Here is a 20,386-nt window from a genome sequence, read left to right as displayed (position 1 = left end):
AATATGGTTTATGTTTGATTTGCATTCTTACCGTTAGACTTGTATAGCGCTGCTACGGCTTATCAGAAAAACAGGCCACTGTTCTTGCTCTGTTCAATTGGCCCCGTTATTGTTGTCCGTCTATAATACATACAAGTTATGTTAATATCCCTGCTATGTTCGACCTCCTCAATTCCTATCATAGGCCTATTGTTTTTAAAACATTTTTTTTATTATTTTCATACCTTTTTCTTCCCCGTTTATGTTATGGCCCGCATGTAATTTTATTTCTTCCACTTATAAGCAGGTAAAGTTGCGACCTGTTCGGGGACCGGAAATGGATGGAGCGTCCTCCCTGTTTAACACTTCCCCTATTTTGAGATAAAAGAAGGGTTTTTAGAATTAATGTTAAAGAAACTTTAGGAGTGTGCCCCTTGCTAAGTTTCTCTAAGACCCACAGTTTTCTGTCTTGTTACAGCGAAAAATAAGTAATTTCACTGTTTGTTTTTCCCTTATTAGTCTCACCTTGGCGATACAGGTTCAAACGTCCATACGGGGATAATTCCTTGATGCGGTCTGTGATTGCCGCCATTATCACCCGATGTACCCTATTTGTTGAAACAGATTCCCTTTCTGATTGGTTGTCTTCGTCCTGTGACTAGTCTTGGGCCAATCACCTTGACTCATTCGCGTGGCTTGTAATTGTTGCATGTTAGCTGCCTGCTCATACGCAGATTCAAACGTCATGAGTTCTGATTTTAAAGTAGAACCCCGTTCATTGGTTCTAATGCACCCACCTCCATCTCGTGGTTTTGTTTTTCTCGTCTTTTTTTAGAGGTAATTTAAATTAAAACTTTACGAATTTATTAGATTATTCAAGTTGACACACAAAAAACCCACTTCTGTTCGTTTTTATCTCTCATACGTTTTTTTGTTTTATTGTTGTTTATTACGTGTTATTGTTTCTCCATTAGTGTAAACGGTAATATATATCTACTCGCCCTTCGTATTTACGGACAAGTTATCCCAATATGTCCAAATGAATATATGGGTGAAACATTTTCCACATTACAGAATCCGCCACATATTATTGTCTATAGAGAGGAAAGGCCAACTGCCACTTCCCTCTAATAAATGGTGTTAATAACCCTTTATGCCCACACTGTGTGTATAGAAAAGGATACATAGATCCTAACCGCCCTATTCTTGCAAGTATCCCTCTTTAATCGGAATCGTACTGACCGAGAGCACAATAGTATCAATATTCTCAATTTTCACAAAAGCTCGAATTTTGGCCAAAAACTCAGGTATTGGTCAAAAAGATTTTTTATATAAAAATTGACAAAGAAAAATATATATGGGACCTTTCCTAGCACCTGCTCCTAAGGCTTAAAGGTTGCAGATAAATAAATGAATACCCAGGCGATGTCCCAGAGCCATTATTACAGTAAAACTATCTCTAACCCAATCGAGCGTAAGACGTCTCAAAAGTCTCTTATCTTGTAATGATGCTCATCCAATCTTCCTTGGTATTAAGGCCCCTATCTACTGTGTTCAAATAACACATGAACCACTGTTCACGTTGTTTTCTTCGGGTATTAGGGTCCCCTCCTCTCCTGTTGACTAGTATTTTTTCCAAGATGAACCATTTAAATTCATTGCAGTCATGTTTGAATTTACCATAGTGGTCTGTAAGTGGAGCCTTATCTTTCATGTTCCTAATTGCAGACCTATGTTCACACAGGCGAGTGCGAAGTTCTCTGCCTGTCTCCCCTACATAGCCCAATCCACACGGGCAGATGAGGAGATAGACGACATTTTTGCTGCGGCAATTGTTCAGTGTTTTCGCCGATATGATCTTCTGGTTATATGTGATACTTTTAGCTTCTATGCATTGTGCACAAGCCAAACAAGAGCCACATTTGTAATTCCCTTTAGCTTTTTCACCTGCCAATGTAGTTTGAGTATCGTAAGTCTGTTTGTAGGTCTTCACTAGGGAGTTACGAATTGTTTTGTTGCGTCTAAATGAGAAAAGGGGTTTTTCTAATCTGTTTTCTACTTCATAGTTAAGAATTTTCCAATTTCTATTAACTATGTTTTTGATCTTATTACTTATGTTGGAAAATTGTGACACAAAAACAATTCTGCCACTCGATATGTCTTTTTTGTTTTTATTTTTGTTGGTCTCTAATAGACATTCTCGGTTATAGAACCTCGCCCTTTTTAAGGAATGCTTTATTAGCTTCCTTGGATATCCTCTTGCTTTTAATTTGTTTGGCAGGATTTCCGCATGGCGGTAGAAGTCATCCAAGGTCGTGCAATTGCGTCTCAGTCTTAAAAATTCCCCAAAGGGGATATTGTCTTTTTGGGAACGAGGGTGATTACTATCATATGTAAGTAAAGTGTTCTTATCCGTGGGCTTTGTGAAGAGCTCCATCTGTAACTTGTTGGCCACGTTCTTAATCTTGATGTCCAAAACATCAACATACGAATTACTGTAATTTGCTGTAAATTTAAGATTTTGGTCACCTAAATTAATCCAATCTATAAAAGAGTCTAACTCCTGGCTGTTACCGTTCCAAACAAAAATAATATCGTCTATGAAACGGTGCCATTCCTGTACGTTCTCAAAAAATGGAGCCATCTCATTGAAGATGTGTTTCTGTTCGAAGTTGCTGACATAGAGGCATGCCAGACTGGGAGCACAGGTAGCCCCCATGCTGGTCCCTTTCACCTGTATGTATGAATCATTTTTAAATAGAAAAATGTTATTCTTAAGAACCATTTCTATACAGGAAACTATAAAAATTTTATTGGCCCCTTCCAAGTTTTCTTTCTCAAGGATGTCTGCAACCACCCTAATGGTGTCATTTTGGGGGATATTTGTATATAATGCTTCGATATCCAGGGTGACCAAAAGTTGGGTCACCCCGTTGAAGCTCTGTCCTTCAAAAATAGAAATCGCATGAGCTGTATCTTTAATATAGGACCTCTGTTTCTGTACTATCGGTTTTAGGAAGTGGTCAACATATCTACTTAAGGGTTCCAACATTGAGCCTATACTGCTAACTATGGGCCGCATCGGAGGGTTATTGATACTTTTATGGATTTTCGGTAGACCATAAATGGCCGGTGTAATTGGATGCGCATTTAATAAAAATTTGTACTCATTTTTACAAATCCATCCCTCATCTAATCCCTGTTTAAGAATAGTAGCCACTTCCTTCTTAAGGTCTTCTATAGCACTGAGATGGATGGGACAATAGTGGTCCCTCACCTCTAGGAGATTCCTCATTCTTCTATCATAATCATTGGAGTCGAAAATTACAACTCCCCCGCCTTTATCGGCGGGTTTGATGACTATCTCCTCACACTCTTGCAATGATCTCAAAGCCTTTTTATGTTCCAAGGATAAATTGTAATTGTTGTGTTTAGGCATAGTATTGCTCATGTTTTTGATCTCCATTTCTACTACCCTTTCAAAAATCTTCACATTTTTATCTACTTGTCCCAAATTTGGGGTAAATGTGGATTTTGGTTTGAAACCAGAAACATTTCTTGGTTGTATATACTCCTTATCTTCAAAAAACCTATTAAGTCTAATTTTCCTAAAGAACATCTTTAGGTCACTTTCCAGCTCGTATGTGTTGTGGGGGGCTGTTGGTGCAAAACTAAATCCCTTTTTTAAAATCTCTTCTTCATCTTTCGTTAAAATCTTATTTGACAAATTAATAATGGGTAATTCCTCTATCTCCAGTATTGTCTGTTCCTGGTTGTCAGATATTCCTGCCCTGCATTTTGAGGTTGAAGGTTCCTCGGGGGTTCCTGCCGATTGTAGTTCCTGTAACCCCTCTGTCCCCGATTTTGGCGCCTGCCTAAAAAAGGTTCCCTCTCGAATGCTGGTGTGGGTCTGCTGTTATGTTCCCCCTCTTGTTCTTCCTCGCTGCTGGAGCCTGAGGTCTCCGAAAAGGTAACCCGTTTACTGCCCCCTCTTGAATATACAGGTCTGGTGTATTGGGGTTTTTCCCACCTTTGGTCTTGTCTATTTTTATAATAGTCTTTCCCCAAATATGGATATACTACTTCTTTGTTATATCTTTCTATATCCTTTCTTAATTTCTTCATTTTTTTATTGGTTAGATAGTCTCGATAGCTATTAGTATCACTTTCTAATTCTTCTAATTTTTTCTTGGCTTCTTCTAATACTGAACTTTGTTTTAATTGTATCTCCAAATCTTCTATTTGTTTCCTTTCTATTTCTATTAGTTCTTGCGCTGTCTCAATAATGAGAATAAGCCAATCTCGGCTACAGCGATTGGCTATATGTGTCCAAGTTTCTATAAATTTGGGGTTCTCTATAAAAAGTCCAGGCTCATTCCTTACTTGCAGACCTATAGGAATTACCCCAGCCTTCAAATATTCAATTAGAAATTCCGCATGTAATTCTGTGCGGATCAATTTCTTTTTAGCATTCAAGATTTTTATCAATTGTTCGTGGCTTGTATTTTTCAGGGCATTATTATTGCCAGAGCGAGGATTAAGGCTGATAAGCCTATTAAATTGGTCCTCTGAAAATCCAAAGGTTTTTAACTTATCCATGTATGTTGTAAGTTAAACCTTATGAGTGTTCTAAGATCACTTCGATTGATTATCTATACCTAGGAAACCTAGGTTCTCTCCAACCGACAGGTTGTGCTTAACAAGTGTTTAAAGATAGAGAGAGACCCCTTGTAAAATTCAAGGGAATAGGGTACTCTTCCAAGTAACAACTAGCAGTCCCTTGAACACACATATATTAAAAACAATGTAAATTTTCGAAGATAGTCACTGTGCACAAAATCAAGTTGAAAAACCATGTACATTTATTTTATAAAAACATGTATTTGATCACATTTAAAAACATCACTTTGTATTGATTGCTATTCTAATCAGCACCCTAAATCTAATCACATACAGAATTTCATGACTAGCAAGTACATACAAAAAGCTTCAAACAAAATTACACATTTGTCATACACAAATCAAATGATTAAAAACCTATACACACCCCTATTTTAAGCCCACATAACAGAGAGAATACAACATGAAAAAGACACTATACTTTGTCATAAAATATACATCCAATTTGAGACAGCTCTGAGGATTAAACACTTGTAAGATCTTGACCCATTTATCCTATCAAGTGGATATCCGTTCCTTTGGATTGTATTTATCCTATGCGTCGACGCGTTTCGATGGGCTTGATTTCTGCCACTATCTTTGTCAAGACCAATGATCGATGTTTTTCTCTCGTTCGGTGTTGATTTTTAAATTTCAACTAAGGAAAGAAAAGATTTATTGATATGTTTAGATGGGTTATCCCTTTCATCTATTTCATCAATGTTTCCACTAAATTATACCTTGGTAGACTAGCCCTAATCCTAGTATTGTTACATCTGGATAACTAAATATCCCAGAATTTTAAGGCACTGTCCCTATCACTCATAATACTTGATGTGTTATATTACTTGTGCTAGTCTTTCCACTCAATATTTATATTTATACGGTCTCTACTGATGAATGTTCTCACCTGAGTATATTTTACTCCTAGTTCCTTTTTGGTGCAACCCACTGCAGATGGTTGGGCAATACTTCTTATGTAACGGCAATTATTGTTCCACCTTTGTCCTTCACCTATGTATCATCTGTAAAGCATATAAATTCCCTTATATCCATTATTTTTTCACATTCACTTTACTTTACTACCTCACTCTATGCCTCTAAATAATATGGTTTATGTTTGATTTGCATTCTTACCGTTAGACTTGTATAGCGCTGCTACGGCTTATCAGAAAAACAGGCCACTGTTCTTGCTCTGTTCAATTGGCCCCGTTATTGTTGTCCGTCTGTAATACATACATGTTATGTTAATATCCCTGCTATGTTCGACCTCCTCAATTCCTATCATAGGCCTATTGTTTTTAAAACATTTTTTTTATTATTTTCATACCTTTTTCTTCCCCATTTATGTTATGGCCCGCATGTAATTTTATTTCTTCCACTTATAAGCAGGTAAAGTTGCGACCTGTTCGGGGACCGGAAATGGATGGAGCGTCCTCCCTGTTTAACACTTCCCCGATTTTGAGATAAAAGAAGGGTTTTTAGAATTAATGTTAAAGAAACTTTAGGAGTGTGCCCCTTGCTAAGTTTCTCTAAGACCCACAGTTTTCTGTCTTGTTACAGCGAAAAATAAGTAATTTCACTGTTTGTTTTTCCCTTATTAGTCTCACCTTGGCGATACAGGTTCAAACGTCCATACGGGGATAATTCCTTGATGCGGTCTGTGATTGCCGCCATTATCACCCGATGTACCCTATTTGTTGAAACAGATTCCCTTTCTGATTGGTTGTCTTCGTCCTGTGACTAGTCTTGGGCCAATCACCTTGACTCATTCGCGTGGCTTGTAATTGTTGCATGTTAGCTGCCTGCTCATACGCAGATTCAAACGTCATGAGTTCTGATTTTAAAGTAGAACCCCGTTCATTGGTTCTAATGCACCCACCTCCATCTCGTGGTTTTGTTTTTCTCGTCTTTTTTTAGAGGTAATTTAAATTAAAACTTTACGAATTTATTAGATTATTCAAGTTGACACACAAAAAAACCACTTCTGTTCGTTTTTATCTCTCATACGTTTTTTTGTTTTATTGTTGTTTATTACGTGTTATTGTTTCTCCATTAGTGTAAACGGTAATATATATCTACTCGCCCTTCGTATTTACGGACAAGTTATCCCAATATGTCCAAATGAATATATGGGTGAAACATTTTCCACATTACAGAATCCGCCACATATTATTGTCTATAGAGAGGAAAGGCCAACTGCCACTTCCCTCTAATAAATGGTGTTAATAACCCTTTATGCCCACACTGTGTGTATAGAAAAGGATACATAGATCCTAACCGCCCTATTCTTGCAAGTATCCCTCTTTAATCGGAATCGTACTGACCGAGAGCACAATAGTATCAATATTCTCAATTTTCACAAAAGCTCGAATTTTGGCCAAAACTCAGGTATTGGTCAAAAAGATTTTTTATATAAAAATTGACAAAGAAAAATATATATGGGACCATTCCTAGCACCTGCTCCTAAGGCTTAAAGGTTGCAGATAAATAAATGAATACCCAGGCGATGTCCCAGAGCCATTATTACAGTAAAACTATCTCTAACCCAATCGAGCGTAAGACGTCTCAAAAGTCTCTTATCTTGTAATGATGCTCATCCAATTTTCCTTGGAATTAAGGCCCCTATCTACTGTGTTCAAATAACACATGAACCACTGTTCACGTTGTTTTCTTCGGGTATTAGGGCCAGCTATGTACGTCATTACTCAATGCATTTCAGGCTCATGGCCCCTTCGTCAATGTAAGAAGGCAAGCCAGATAATGTACAGAAAAAAACTCTGCTTTTAGATCATGTGCACTGGGACACCTGCAGGCAGATGAAATGCACATGCAGCCCTGTGGGCAGAGAAATGCACGCAACTAGGGAATACATTTGTATTATCTTGTAGTGTAGATTTATATAACTTTTACTCCTCCTTTAAAGGTGTTGAAGCACTTTGCGGATAGGTAGCACATGACTGTGTAGCCCAGAGTTAGTTTGTAGTGTTAGTTGCTAGTGTTGAATTTAATCATATATTATCCAACATTATAATATGTGTTAGACTTATTAGTTGCATGCAGTTTCTGGTCTAGCGGGAATTTGTTTGTTTATTATTGTTCAGCTCCAGTAAAAGAGATAAGTGTTTATTCTTCAGAGAAAGGACCCACAAGCAGAGACATCCTGGTACTCCCAGGGATCAGCGATTACTGCATTTCCCAGAACAAACACTGTAGAACACACCAAACATTCTAACACCGGAACACACAATAAAAGACAGATTAAAGCAATGGTCAATACAATTACAACCAAGCATATTGCACCCTATAACATGTGCTCTGGTGGCACAAGCAGCTAAGAGTTGCTGGCGCCTGTTTTGAAAGAAACTTACTGGTCTCAACGGTTGCTCTGAATGCTCCCTGTACAGAGTACACGTCGGCCACTTTACTTCAACAGGTGCTATCGGGTGCTCAGTGAAGCAAGTTGAAACCAAAATCGGCGGGCAAAGGGTGGTGTGTTTGTTATGAGATGGTGACCAGGTGCCTTGGATTGTCCTGGAGAGTCCCACATTTTAAACTTCTGCCCCAGGATTTCAATTCTAGTTTTCCAGAGCATTTCGGGTGAACCAGCAGACTTAAACAAGTATTTGCAATGCAATAGGTCTCGCATTTGTGAAAGTTTGAGCTATTAACATTGTAAAGGACAAAGTATTTTACCCATGAGTATTCTTTCGTCTTTTGAGTGGATAAATGTGATGTGGAGTGGAATTATGTGTGTTGAATTGGAACTGTAATGGAAATATGTACAATGAGATTGTGTGTGATGGACTTAACTATGTGGAATGGTATTGTGCGTTGTGGACTGGTGCAGGGTAGAGAGGAGAGGTGCAGGGTAGAGTGCAGAGGTGTAGAGTGGTGTAGCGTGTAGTGGGTGGTGTGCAGTGATGCAAAATGATTAGAGTGGCGTAGAGTGGAGTGATGAAGAGTAGAGTGCAGTAGAGTGGCATAGATTTGAGGGCAGTGGCGAGAGTGCTGTGGCGCAGAATGCATCTGCGCAGGGTACAGTGGTGCAGAGTGCATGGTAGAGTGCATTGGAAAAGTAGAGTGGTGCAAAGTAGATTAGAGTGGCATACAGTAGAGTAGTTAGTGCGTAGAGTAGAGTGGTGCGCAGAGAATAGTGGTATGAGGATAAGGATGTTTTTTTATGGCTAGCCACATCCGTGCCAAATGATGCAATGAAAAACAAATCTCACTTCTACAATAAAATAGCTTGAGGCATTTTCCATGGTATCAAGTGATGAGAGAAATTACCAAATCTTACAGAGACATACAGTAACTGTAATTTCATCCCTGAATTCACAATGAGGACATGCACTATCATCAGTGACAGAAACAAATGGGAATTACAACATTCCTGGGTCACCTTTGCTATTTTAGCTCCTTTATCCTAATTACAATGGCCCATAATTGCTGGGTCCTTACTCATTTTAATGGATTTTTTTTACAGAGGTCCTGCATTCCTACAGGTCATTAGAGAGCTTACCAAAGAACACAAATAAACTACAGTTGAAACTGAAGATGTTATATAATTAATGGCTGCTTAACTGTCTTCTAAAATATAACAGGGTGGGTTTTGCTCCTATGTCAATGGATAAGTAATTTCAAGTGTTAATAAAGGCACGTAAGAAATCATTTGGGCAAATGTGGTTCTGAATCTTGATACCTTGAGCTGCAAGGCCTTTGGTCCTATAAGGCCTTCTCTCTACGGGTGAAGGTGGGTGGCCTAGATAGGTAAGTTGCTTCTGGTGAATGACCCTTCCACATCATTTGAAGCTGATTCTAGCGTGAGGCAGCCGGTGTCAGTGAAGATCACGGAGTCTTGTGTTGAAGCAATTTGGAGCCCCAAATAAAAGATTTACTTCTTTGGAACATAAATAAGGACGAGACAATCAGACAATATGGCTGGCTGTAAGTTTCAGAGACCCATACGAGAAGAGTGGCTTGAAGTGGACTTAAAAGGGTAGAGCAACAGTTTCGGAAAATGCCATCCACTTCCCCACAGCGTGGTGAGAGACCGTAACTCATCTGCCCTTTAAGGGTTTTGCACTGTAGCACCTGTGGATTAGTGCCTAGTGCAAGAATGCGTGTGGTGGTGAATGCTCCACTTTAAGGATTTTGCATTCAAGCTTACCATGGATGAGTGTACAGTGAACAAACTGAGTGTGTAGTACAAGAATAGGTGTCGCCGTGAAGAGTAGCAGTCCCAAAATGGCATACAGCTCCAACACTGGGCTTGTCCTCCTGCTGGGTCGATGGCCCTTACTGTGCTGGGATTCAGTTGCCACTGCCCTGTGTGTGGGTCCAGGTTACATCTTACATTGTCATTTGAACATTAAGTGATAACCTTCAGCTTTACTCAGAAATCTGAATTAATGTTTTCTCCAAATTCTCTAGCCACGTCTTTAGCATGTCTACTGACTTCCATTGCTATTCGACCACCTGGGTGTAGTGATGGAGGACGAGTACCATGCTAATCTCATGGTCATGGCCTCTATGGTACAATGCAGGGTTGGACGGGCCTATTGGGTAATCATGCAGTGGTGGCCAGCACGGATCTGGGGTGGTGAGGCGGGGGTGAGGCTGTAAGGAGGTACAATTCTAAAAAAAAAGAAAAATTCACTTACCTCCTTGCCGCTCTGTCCCACATCGTCTCTCCTCCACTGAACAGGAAGCAGCCAGGCTCCCCTGAGCAAATCACAACGCTGCAATGCAGCGCTGTAATCAGTTCCCCTAAACCAATCACCACTCTGCAATGCAGCACTGTGATTGGTCTCAGTGCCATGGTTCGGTGCTCAGACGGGAACTGGGGACTTGGGCATGTTCTCCATGCAGGCTGTAATGCAGCCTGCATGGAGAACATGCTAAAGTGTGCATGACTGTTTGGCCGACCTGAGCGGGCTTATCAAAGCATCATGAGTACTTTAGTGTGCCCACCACTCCTCTCCTGCTCTGTCAGCTGAGCAGCCCTGCCCTCATGCTGCCGCAGCAGGGAAGAATAAAATGATAATAACATTGTGTTGTTATTGTTTTATTTTTCCTTTCTTTTACTGCTTCACAGCAACAGTGGGGCGACACTCCTCCGCCTTAGTGGAGAGGCCGCTACTGTAAGCATGCACTGCACGTAGGGCTGTTCTCACAGACCAGTGTGTGAACCTGTTTTTTTGGCTGTTAGTTTACCTTTTTTTATTTCTGCTGGGCTGGTTTTTGACTATTGATTTCCCCGATATTAAAAGAAACATTGCCTGCAGCAAGCTCAAAACATTCAGTGTTTCATACATTGCAAAACACTTGTGCAGCGGGTCTTTCCAAATTCAAAACTGCCCCAATTTGCAAACATGGGCCACTTTTTAAGCTCTCTAATTTACTTATTTTGGTGACAGGGACCCTTCTCTGTCCCATTTCTATGCTGGGTTGATGGCATGCGGTTGGAGAGATGATGGTCATAGGGGACCCATCTTGCTCTCTGTCTTCATGGACGGTAATTGCAGTACTGGGGGTTTAAAGTCACAAATTATTGGAATCATGGTTGTTAGTTTGATCATGGCAGCAGACCAAGACTACAGCACCCAGAATGCAATTGACTGCCACAATAAAGTCCAGCACTCGAAAGTGTTCATGGTGACTTTGAGTGAGGTGGCCACCCTAGTGGGCCATTTCCAGTGTTTTATGAGCTCACTTCTCAGAAAAGGAATTTTTTAGACCCTACAGGAGGACCACTCTATACAACAAAATCCTCCAGGGAGGGTTAAAGACATGGTTATGCAAACATCACATACTCCACTCATTTGATCGAATCTATTACATTTACAATCAACAGTAAACTATTTTTAAAGAGGGTTGGATGATTTCGTCAGCGGATCACTCTCGCATGAAGCTATTATTATGGTGACTTGAATCTTACTTTTGCTCTATGGTCAAGCCAGGCTCAGCTCACTTTTATGGCTTGTTGGCCAGCTTTTTTAGTCTCGTTTCAAATAGAACCATGATTACAGTTACACTAATAGTTGAATTTTCACAATAAAGTAAGCTGTACTTTCGAATTCAGACCACTAGATGGCAATGTCCATTTATAATATAGATAGTTCATCATGCTGCATGCAAAATGCAGCGAACAAGGGCAACCAGATGCTTGAAATTTCAGTGCATTATTCACATACACGCGGAAACCCTTCTCCGCCGAGAGGCATGTTTACAGTGGAATGGTGGAGCGCAGCGTTAAGCTCAAATTGCTAACGCCGTGCTCCGGCATTCTGAAACCTCCAGGATGCGCCATATTTACAATGATACAGCGCACCACTGCGTTTTACCTAGCGCTGGTGCTAAATTCAGCTCCCTAGCGCCAACGCAGGCACCCTTGCACTATACCTGCGTTGAGGGAATGATTGTTTATGTGCAGGAAGGTGTCCCTTCCTGCGCATAAACAATCACTAATGTTAATTTGTAACTCCTAGTATGTGTGCTGCATTGTGCAGCGCAAATAGAAGTTGCAGATCGTTATTTTTTAAATGATTGTTTATATGCAGGAAGGGACTGCACATAAACAATCATTCATGGCGATTTGCTGTTTCTATGTGTGTTGCCTCGCACATAGAAACAGCAAAACAAAGGAGAAATTAATAATTTCTCCTATTTTGCTATGCTATGTTAGGTTATTCTTGGTCTTAATTTTGGCGCTACCCCATATTTACGCCACCCTTATAAATAGGGGGCAAAGTTCAAATCAATGGGTGTTGTGGCGGAGTAGGGGAGTCAGGGATAAAGGTTTCAGATGCATCAACTATGTCGAAAATAGACCATTGTAACACAATCTAATTAAACATACGAGCAAACGAGAAGGGGGTTGCCGTTCATCTAATGAAATTGACACATATTGATCACCCCAAACCTTTTATGGCGGTCTTTCACTTGCTGTATCTCCAGGAACAAATTACGCTTAAGGTATTGCCGTTGGCCGACTGGGATTCCTGGAAACTATTTGCAAATCCTTTTAAAATAATTCATGTGATCGAACAGGTTACGCAGTGGTACAAATGGGCCTTTTAAACACTGTAGCATTCGCCCTCAAGTTTGAGTCTCTAGCAACTAAAGTGAGGAAGGTTCTTAAAACTCAGGTAGCATTCTTGACTGACTGTTGAGGAATCCACCACTCTCACTCACTCGTCCATCCAACAAACACCAATGAGCATTCTCTGGGAAAACCCTCAATCAGCCTAATGAACACAAGATCGAAATATTGTAGTAACGAACAGCGAGGTATTGGTTACCATATATAAATGAACGTTCAGTGTTGTTTTCTACTTTTTTCACTTTTCTCACTTAGGTCATCAGAGATCATTACAACTATAGGGGCATATTAACAAGCACGGCGTTAAAATTATCGCCGCTTCAGCGGCAGAAAACTGCAGCTAAAGCGGAGATAATGGGCTTGATAATATGCCGCAGAAAATTCCAAAAGAAGCCCATGTTGACACCAGAAGATGGGCTTCTATGGGATTTCTCAAGGGCATATTATCAAGCCCATTATCGCCGCTTTAGCGGCAGTTTTCTGTCGCTAAAGCGGCGATAATTTTAACGCTGTTGCTTGATAATATTCCCCATAGTGAGTTGTGAAATTTTAATTATAGCAAAAGAAGGCTACGGATCCCAGTTTGAAGCCTTCCCGGGTAGATTACAAGTATGTATTCAGTATTTACCACATACTCTGAAACACAGAAAGCTCTTTTATTAGTAAATATTTTATTGAGCAGCTCGAGATGAAACTACACTTGAACTTTGCTAGAAGTTTAGATGTAATCCACTCTTCGGAAGGAGCCAATCTTTGGGCTCATGGCGCCCCAGTCGCTGTACCTCCGGTACTCCCCGGGTCGCAGGTAGTACTGACGTCCTCGGTAGCTGGGCTCTTCATAAAAAATCCAGTGACCGTCGTTGACGTGGCAGGAGTGGACATCATTGAAGTGGAACCTGTCATAGACGTTTGGGCAGTCTTCCGTGAAGTCCATCATCTGTCCTCCAAAGTCACCCTTCTCGTACAGCCTGATCCTGAAGGAGCCTCTATGCTGTGATAGGGAACATAGAAACAAAGAAAGGCCCAATTCAGAAATGTTCATGGATCAAACACAGAATACTGGGTGGCCATATCAGCTTGGATAGGTCTACTCCACCATCTTGTGTGTTGATTTTACCTACTAGCAGTTTTTTGTCATATCCCTTTTCCCTCTCACTTTAGCTACAGGAAAGGTGGGGCAGAGTTTGCACAAGGTCATAAGAAGAGAAACAAGCAGCTAGGGGGGAGTCAGAACAAACACACTATCCTTCCTTTTTCTTCTTTCACTTTGGCAGGTAAGTATAAGAAAATGTTTGTGGAGGGGAAACACACTACACAAAAATGACTGTAAGTTATCAGGTGGACAATGTAGTGCCAATCAAGTGTAATTAGAATGTTTGATTTAGTGCAAAGGTTAGTACAGTTTATCAAGCGAGAGTGATAAATGTGATCTACTGGATCTTTAGTGAAGCATTCTGCTTTGTATTACATAAGTATTCATTACAGTATTACACAACTATTGTGATTTGCATTGGTGAGCAAGTTGAGCAATTATTGATTTGGAGACAAATGTGATCCACAATCTCTAACCAATCGCGAGCAATGGGAGCTATTAAAAAAGAGACATGATTCAGAATAAACGGGTTTGGCAAGTTGGTCCTCCCAAGGCTCTGACCTCGGTCTGGGGCTCTTCAAACTATTCACTTTTCTAAATGGAATGTAATATAATGGGAGGGAATAACATTGATCATCAGTACAGTACTGCTAGAGTTGAAGGCCAGAGTATAGGACTGGAGCGGTCCCAGGGGAAGGAGCTCAGAAACAGCTATTCATTGAAAGAGACATGGCAAAGAGCCACAGCATAAGAAGTACATTAAATAGTTAAAAAGGCAGACATGGAGAATCAATGGTATTGAGACAACCAGCATGAAGCTAGAAATCAAAAAATGTCTGTGGTGTCTTCACAGGGTAGGCAGAGTATCCTGGTAGGTCTAGCCTTGTGGCGCCAGAATACTGTACACTGAAATATTCTGTCCTAAATATCTTTCTACAAAAATATGGGCCCACTGAAATTAAGAATAGAATATCAATGCCGAATGGAAGAATGTTTTTGTAAACAATATTTAGGACATGATATTTATGTCAGACAACATTTCTGAATGAAATTGCACATACAACCAGCCTGGCAGTCTTTTTTGGTCTTCACTCCTATCTCCACAGAGTATCCTGCTTTGTTTTATGGTTTTTGGACTTTCAGGAGAAAAGAGGCCTAAAATATAGTAGTGTTGTCCATTTTAGTTAGGAACAATATGATAAATATATACATTGTGCAAATCATGTGATATTAATACATTATTTAGGTTCTTTAGCGCAAATCAAATGCAGTAGACTAAAGTATACAAAAAAGTGATGAATCGAATGCATGAGTTAATCTCCACCACTGGTGATCATGCGGGCCACATCCCAGTCCCTCCTTATTTTGCACATAAAGCTTCCTCAGTTGGGCCCAGCCGTATGCAAATCAGTCTTAATCCTGCACCAATGGGAAGAGTTCAGCCCAAACTGCCAGGCCAGTTCCTCCTGAACCAGAACACAAGCAACTCAGGACCGGTTATGCTCTAGTTAGGGCTCATCAGCCAGATATAGCTTGGTGTGCATGGGACCCATGTCTGGGCATACCAATCTCACTTAGGGCGACAAACGAAAGTATACAAAAAATTGATGGATTGAATGGTTACATTAATCCCAGCCACTGGCAAGCACTTGGCCCACATCCCAGCCCAAACTGAGGTGGCATGCTGGGCGAATAACGATGGATTGGAATGCAGCCACAAGCGATTGCCAGTTGCTGAGATTAATTGAAGCATTCCATCCATCACTCTGTATTACTGATCAATCCGACTTTTGAAAAAATAATGTTATTAATGAATGTACAGCTCATTTATTTGAAAGCGTATTTGTTTTGTAGTGGTAAATTTCAACTTACTTCTGGGATCATTCGACAGGACCTGATGGAGTCATTGTATCCCATCCATCGCTGGTAATCAGGGTACTCCCCCCTCTTCAGGTAGTACTGATGCCCCATGTAGTTGGGGTGCTCGTACAGCATCCAGCAGCCGCTATGGACCTTCAAGGAGTTGCAGCGTTTGAAGTAGGAGTGCAGGTCGGTACTGTCAGAGTTGCACTCATAACAGCGCCCGCCGAAGTTCCTGTCCTCGTAGAAGGTGATCTGGAGAAGAACGGAAGATGGTTGGGTTATACGTTGCGTTATGAACAACCACGGCCCATGCAGGTAAGAGCGGTGGGACGGTGGGGCCGGGTGGGGGGGATTCGATGGACGATGACGAGGGAAAATTCAATAAATAATTAATTTTCCCTCATCATCGACCATTGAAATCCCTCCTACCCGGCCCCACCACTCTTACCTGCACGGGCCCCGGCTGGTTATGAAGTGCGTACGCCCTACTCTTCAGCCCCTCATTCTAAAACTTCTGTATGTCTGTGAAGTGCTGAAATACCAGGAGCTTCATGCAGCATTTTAAAGGAGCCTCTGCACATTATAATTAGATGCATTTCTTGCAGCACTTGTGTTAAGATTGTAACGGTTCATTCAATTCTTCAATCTAAATGAAATACAATTAATTCAAAGGAAAAATCCCCAGGGATCTTAGAGGACTTTTCTGCTATCTCTTGAAGTACAAATGGTTTACATCTATCAGATGATTTTTGAAAATTGTGCATGCAAATTAGCATAGGTTGAATTTCCATTCTTATTGCATCCACACAAATCTGACTTCAAGGTTCTACTAGGTCCAGAAAGAACCAGTTTGGTTCTACGACCCACCTTAAATTCCAGTTTCGGGGCATGTGCAGATTCCCTTGGCTCACCATCGAGTCAGCGCATTTATCCCACCCATTTTAAGGAATATTGTGCTGGAATTCCCTTTGATATTATACTTACTGTTTTTTTTTTAACATTCTTCAGATCCAAAGCTAAAACAGTTATTCTGCCCAATACTTGCAAATCATCAGGAAATACAAGCCCCTGTCCTCAGCTAAGTCATTGAAGTAAGTTCTTGAAAATGTTTTCTTTTAATTGGCTGTGATTTAATCACCCTGCCTCAAAATCTGTTTGTAGGTGTTACGGGTGTATCTTGAAAAATATTCTTGACGCTTGAAGGTCAGAATATCGTTGACAAAAATATTGTGCCAACATTTTGTTTATAAAAATATTGTCCAGTTGGGAATTTTTTTTATTAATAACTCCAGTGTGCAATTTTGTTTGTGAACAATACTTTATGTCACAATATTTATGCCAGGTGATATTTAGACTACGATATTCTAGTTCCACACTTATTCCTGTCAGTCCTTGTTTGGGAAATGGCCCAGTGCTTAATTTGAGCTGGTGGTTTCAGGTGCTTAGCACTGGCGCTTAATTGTTTTTTGGCGCTGGGCATGGCACTTAATTGTCAACACTGCACTTAGGGTAGTCTGCCACATGGTGGGGCTGCTTATCTAATTTAGAGATGAGCAGAACAATGGTTATTTATTAATAAAATATGCATTAAAAATTGCTAATATTTGCCTCCCCAGCCAGTCCCATACCTGCCAACTTGAACAAAATTCTCACCATGTGAGGAGGGGCGGGGCCTTGGAGGGGGCCGGGCTTCCTGCCAAGAAGTATTTAAGAGGCCCTTTTGAACCCCACCCTGTTCCCAAGCCCCCTCCTCCTCAAAAAATAAAGCTTGCTGTATTTACACCCCTTATTGGACGTCCGCAGTTTAAAAGCCTTGGAAAACGAGAATCCCTATTTACAGTAGTTTCCAGCTCGTTTTCCCTGCCACCGTGTGATATCGGCTAATCACCAGGTGACTGTAATGGAAGCCCTGCGAGTTGGCAGGTATGCATTCCTTTAGCTTTGGGGACCTGGAATAATCTGAAATGTTGCACTTGCAGGCGAGAGAGATGGCTAGTAGTTGTTTTGGCAACGATACCGGGGGCAATGAGTGGTGCAAGCTGCAGTGACCTCCTGATCAGGGCCCTGCCACTTATTATTTTACAAATTAAGCACTGAAGTCCACCCCCTTCTGATCCCGTCCATAGATCAATCTAGTCACTCAAATAGCTTCCTTTGATTTTTGCTCAAGCAAGGGCCCTATTATGTAATAGGTTCATAATGTCAAATTTTACAATTGCTCGTTGCCTGGCACAGAGAAGGACCACCCGGTGTGATTCATCCACTCTTTCTGTGTGCCTCAGCCTTCTCATGCAGCCTCTACTTACTTTTGGGCAGGCATGCTTGTCAGCCCCTTAGTCAACGTCAGGGCTCGAGTCGGGGTACCACGCGGGTGGACGGCGTCCCCCCACTTATTTTAGGGGGTGGACGCCGTCCCCCCTGCCCAAAAGATGGAGCCGGTACCCGAGTCTGCACCTGCAGCGTATGATAGCCTTTCAAATGCACCCGAGGCTCAGACTAATCTCCCCTGCCACCTCGTGCCCTCCCCTTGCCAGCCTTTCTCAGAGCACAGACGGGGCGCCAAGGCTTCAAGGAGTTGCGCAGTCAACACGCCGAGCATGTCACTTCCAGGGACCCCGTCAGATGCCCGTAGTGCCTACGGCCCGAGTCTGTAATAACCGTGTAATCTGAGGAATGGGTTCTGTGTATTAGTGTGTTCTTGTGTTTTGAGTGGCTGCCACTTATTGAAGTATTATACCTCTACTTGTATCTTGTATGTATTCACCACATTTCAGACGGAGGCCGGCAAATTTCGTGACGTCACTTCTTGTCGTGACATCACTTCCGGTGACACCACCTAACTTTGAGCGTCCCCCCACTTCTTTTTTTAGGACTTGTGCCCTGGTCAACGTGCATGCAATATGCACTTACCACAAAGTTCCCCGTGAAGAATGTTAAGAGGCTGCAAGTATCATGACGGGCAGCACTCGGTCAACACAGAGACGAGCACCTGTTTTTATGCGCCCGCCATGTCTACAGTAAAACGATTTAACCCGATATTTCTGTAAGTTAGAACAGTGTTCACACACATAAACCACAGACCACCCATCAAAGCCAGGTTTTAATGAACCTGGAGGGCGTAAGCGAATTTATTTAACCCGATATTTCTCTCAGGTAGTAATTTATTTACAAAAAGAGAGCAGCATTATCTGAAAATAAAGCACCAGCACAGAGAAATATCCGGTTAAAGGAATTCACTTTACACCTTACCTTGCAGGTGCATAAAATAGGCGCCGCTCTTCACGGCGCCAGAAAAGGCCATCATCGTGTGACGGCCCCGTATTTCGAAATGTAAGTATCGAAACCCCGATCAATAACCACGAATTCTTTAACGCCACTCTCAGGATCTATATATTCCCTGAGGGCGTTCCCTTTCCTTTAATACAAGTTCTTGCTGGCTCTGAAGTTTATCTATTCACTTCTTACTTGCCTCTGTCAATATGATATCAATATAACCATCAATAAAAAATACTTATAGGCGCTCAAAGTGTGGTCTTACCTTCCCCATGTTGGCTCGTGGTGGATGTGGCGCTCCCTGCTCACAGGGCCGGCCCTTATATACACGCAGGGACAGGAGAAGTGCAAGCTCAGGCTCTGGCTCTCTGTCAGGGGCACGAATAGTTCTCTCCATTCTCTGTGGTCATGGCGGATCCCCATGCCATGGGTCTGACTAGTCTTTCTTTTGTTCCTCTTTTGTTGCAAGAGAGAGGTGAAGGGTCATGGCATTGTTAGTAAAGACCTCCAGCACAGCACTGGCCAGGCACGGCTAACAATGACATATGCTGAAAACGTTCTATTAGCTGCTGACTTGGGCATTCACCAGAGGCGGCAGGTAGCATGGCTGAAAGAGAAAAAGCAAGCAATTCATAGGTTTTGCTGAAACGCTCCCTCGCCTAATGACTGTTCTCCCTTTCACCTCCGTTTTACAAGGCAAGCACGGAATTAAAATGAGATAATAAGTGTAGACTTTTTTCAGAGGTGTGGCTATCACAAACCCTGATTTGCACTTTTAAAATAATCTCAGTTAATTAGCCTCCCCCAATTTACAACAGATGGATTTATGCATTAATTGACACTACTAATAGATCTTTAATTCACATGTTTTTAAATACAGAATTTGATCTGGTGTTGTATTCATGGGAACTTTATATATACATCTCATAGCTAGTATCTCCTACAGCGAATTAAATCACGCCTAAAGAAATTGCAGTTTACCTCAACATATCATATCTACTCAGAATGACATGATTCACAGATTCACACAAAGAGGATATGGCACGCATATGATCATAACTGCAGTTGAAAAGGTTACTCATCTAACCAGGGAACGCATTTTATTTAGCGGAGAGGTGTGTTTGCAGAGTACTGGAGAAAAGGGGCGTGGCCTCCGACCACCCCTCAGCAATCTCAGTCTGTAGAGGTTGCTGGAGGTAACAGGAATTTTTGTTGGCCCCTAAGGACCCGCAGCAGCCAAGGCAGGTGCCAAGGGGACTTCATCCCCCAACCAGCAGCTTGCCAGGAGGCACGTTTGTAGAGTGGTTGGAAAAGGGGGTGGGGCCCACCAGCGACTTGACAGCCTTTTTTTGTTTGTTTCTCAAAGGGAAGGAGGGCTGTGAGCCCCAATTCACTGGGCTGATTTCGGCCCCGGA

General features: G+C 41.5%; 1 protein-coding gene across 1 annotated transcript; it reads right to left on the bottom strand.

Moving 5' to 3' along the window:
* Positions 1 to 13,396: 13,396 nt before the first annotated feature.
* LOC146789563 (gamma-crystallin M2-like) lies at positions 13,397 to 19,349 on the bottom strand. Its single transcript, XM_085631765.1, has 3 exons — positions 19,237 to 19,349; positions 15,708 to 15,950; positions 13,397 to 13,733 (listed from the first exon to the last, which is right to left on the bottom strand). Exons 1-3 carry the CDS (start codon positions 19,243 to 19,245, stop codon positions 13,461 to 13,463), a joined length of 525 nt encoding a protein of 174 aa, XP_085487891.1. The 5' UTR covers positions 19,246 to 19,349; the 3' UTR covers positions 13,397 to 13,460.
* Positions 19,350 to 20,386: the final 1,037 nt, after the last annotated feature.

The sequence above is a fragment of the Triturus cristatus genome, chromosome 10 (genome assembly GCF_964204655.1).
Source record: "Triturus cristatus chromosome 10, aTriCri1.1, whole genome shotgun sequence".
Classification (NCBI taxonomy): domain Eukaryota; kingdom Metazoa; phylum Chordata; class Amphibia; order Caudata; family Salamandridae; genus Triturus; species Triturus cristatus.
Note: the sequence above shows the minus strand (reverse complement) of the source record. Positions and strands in the feature narration are given on the sequence as shown.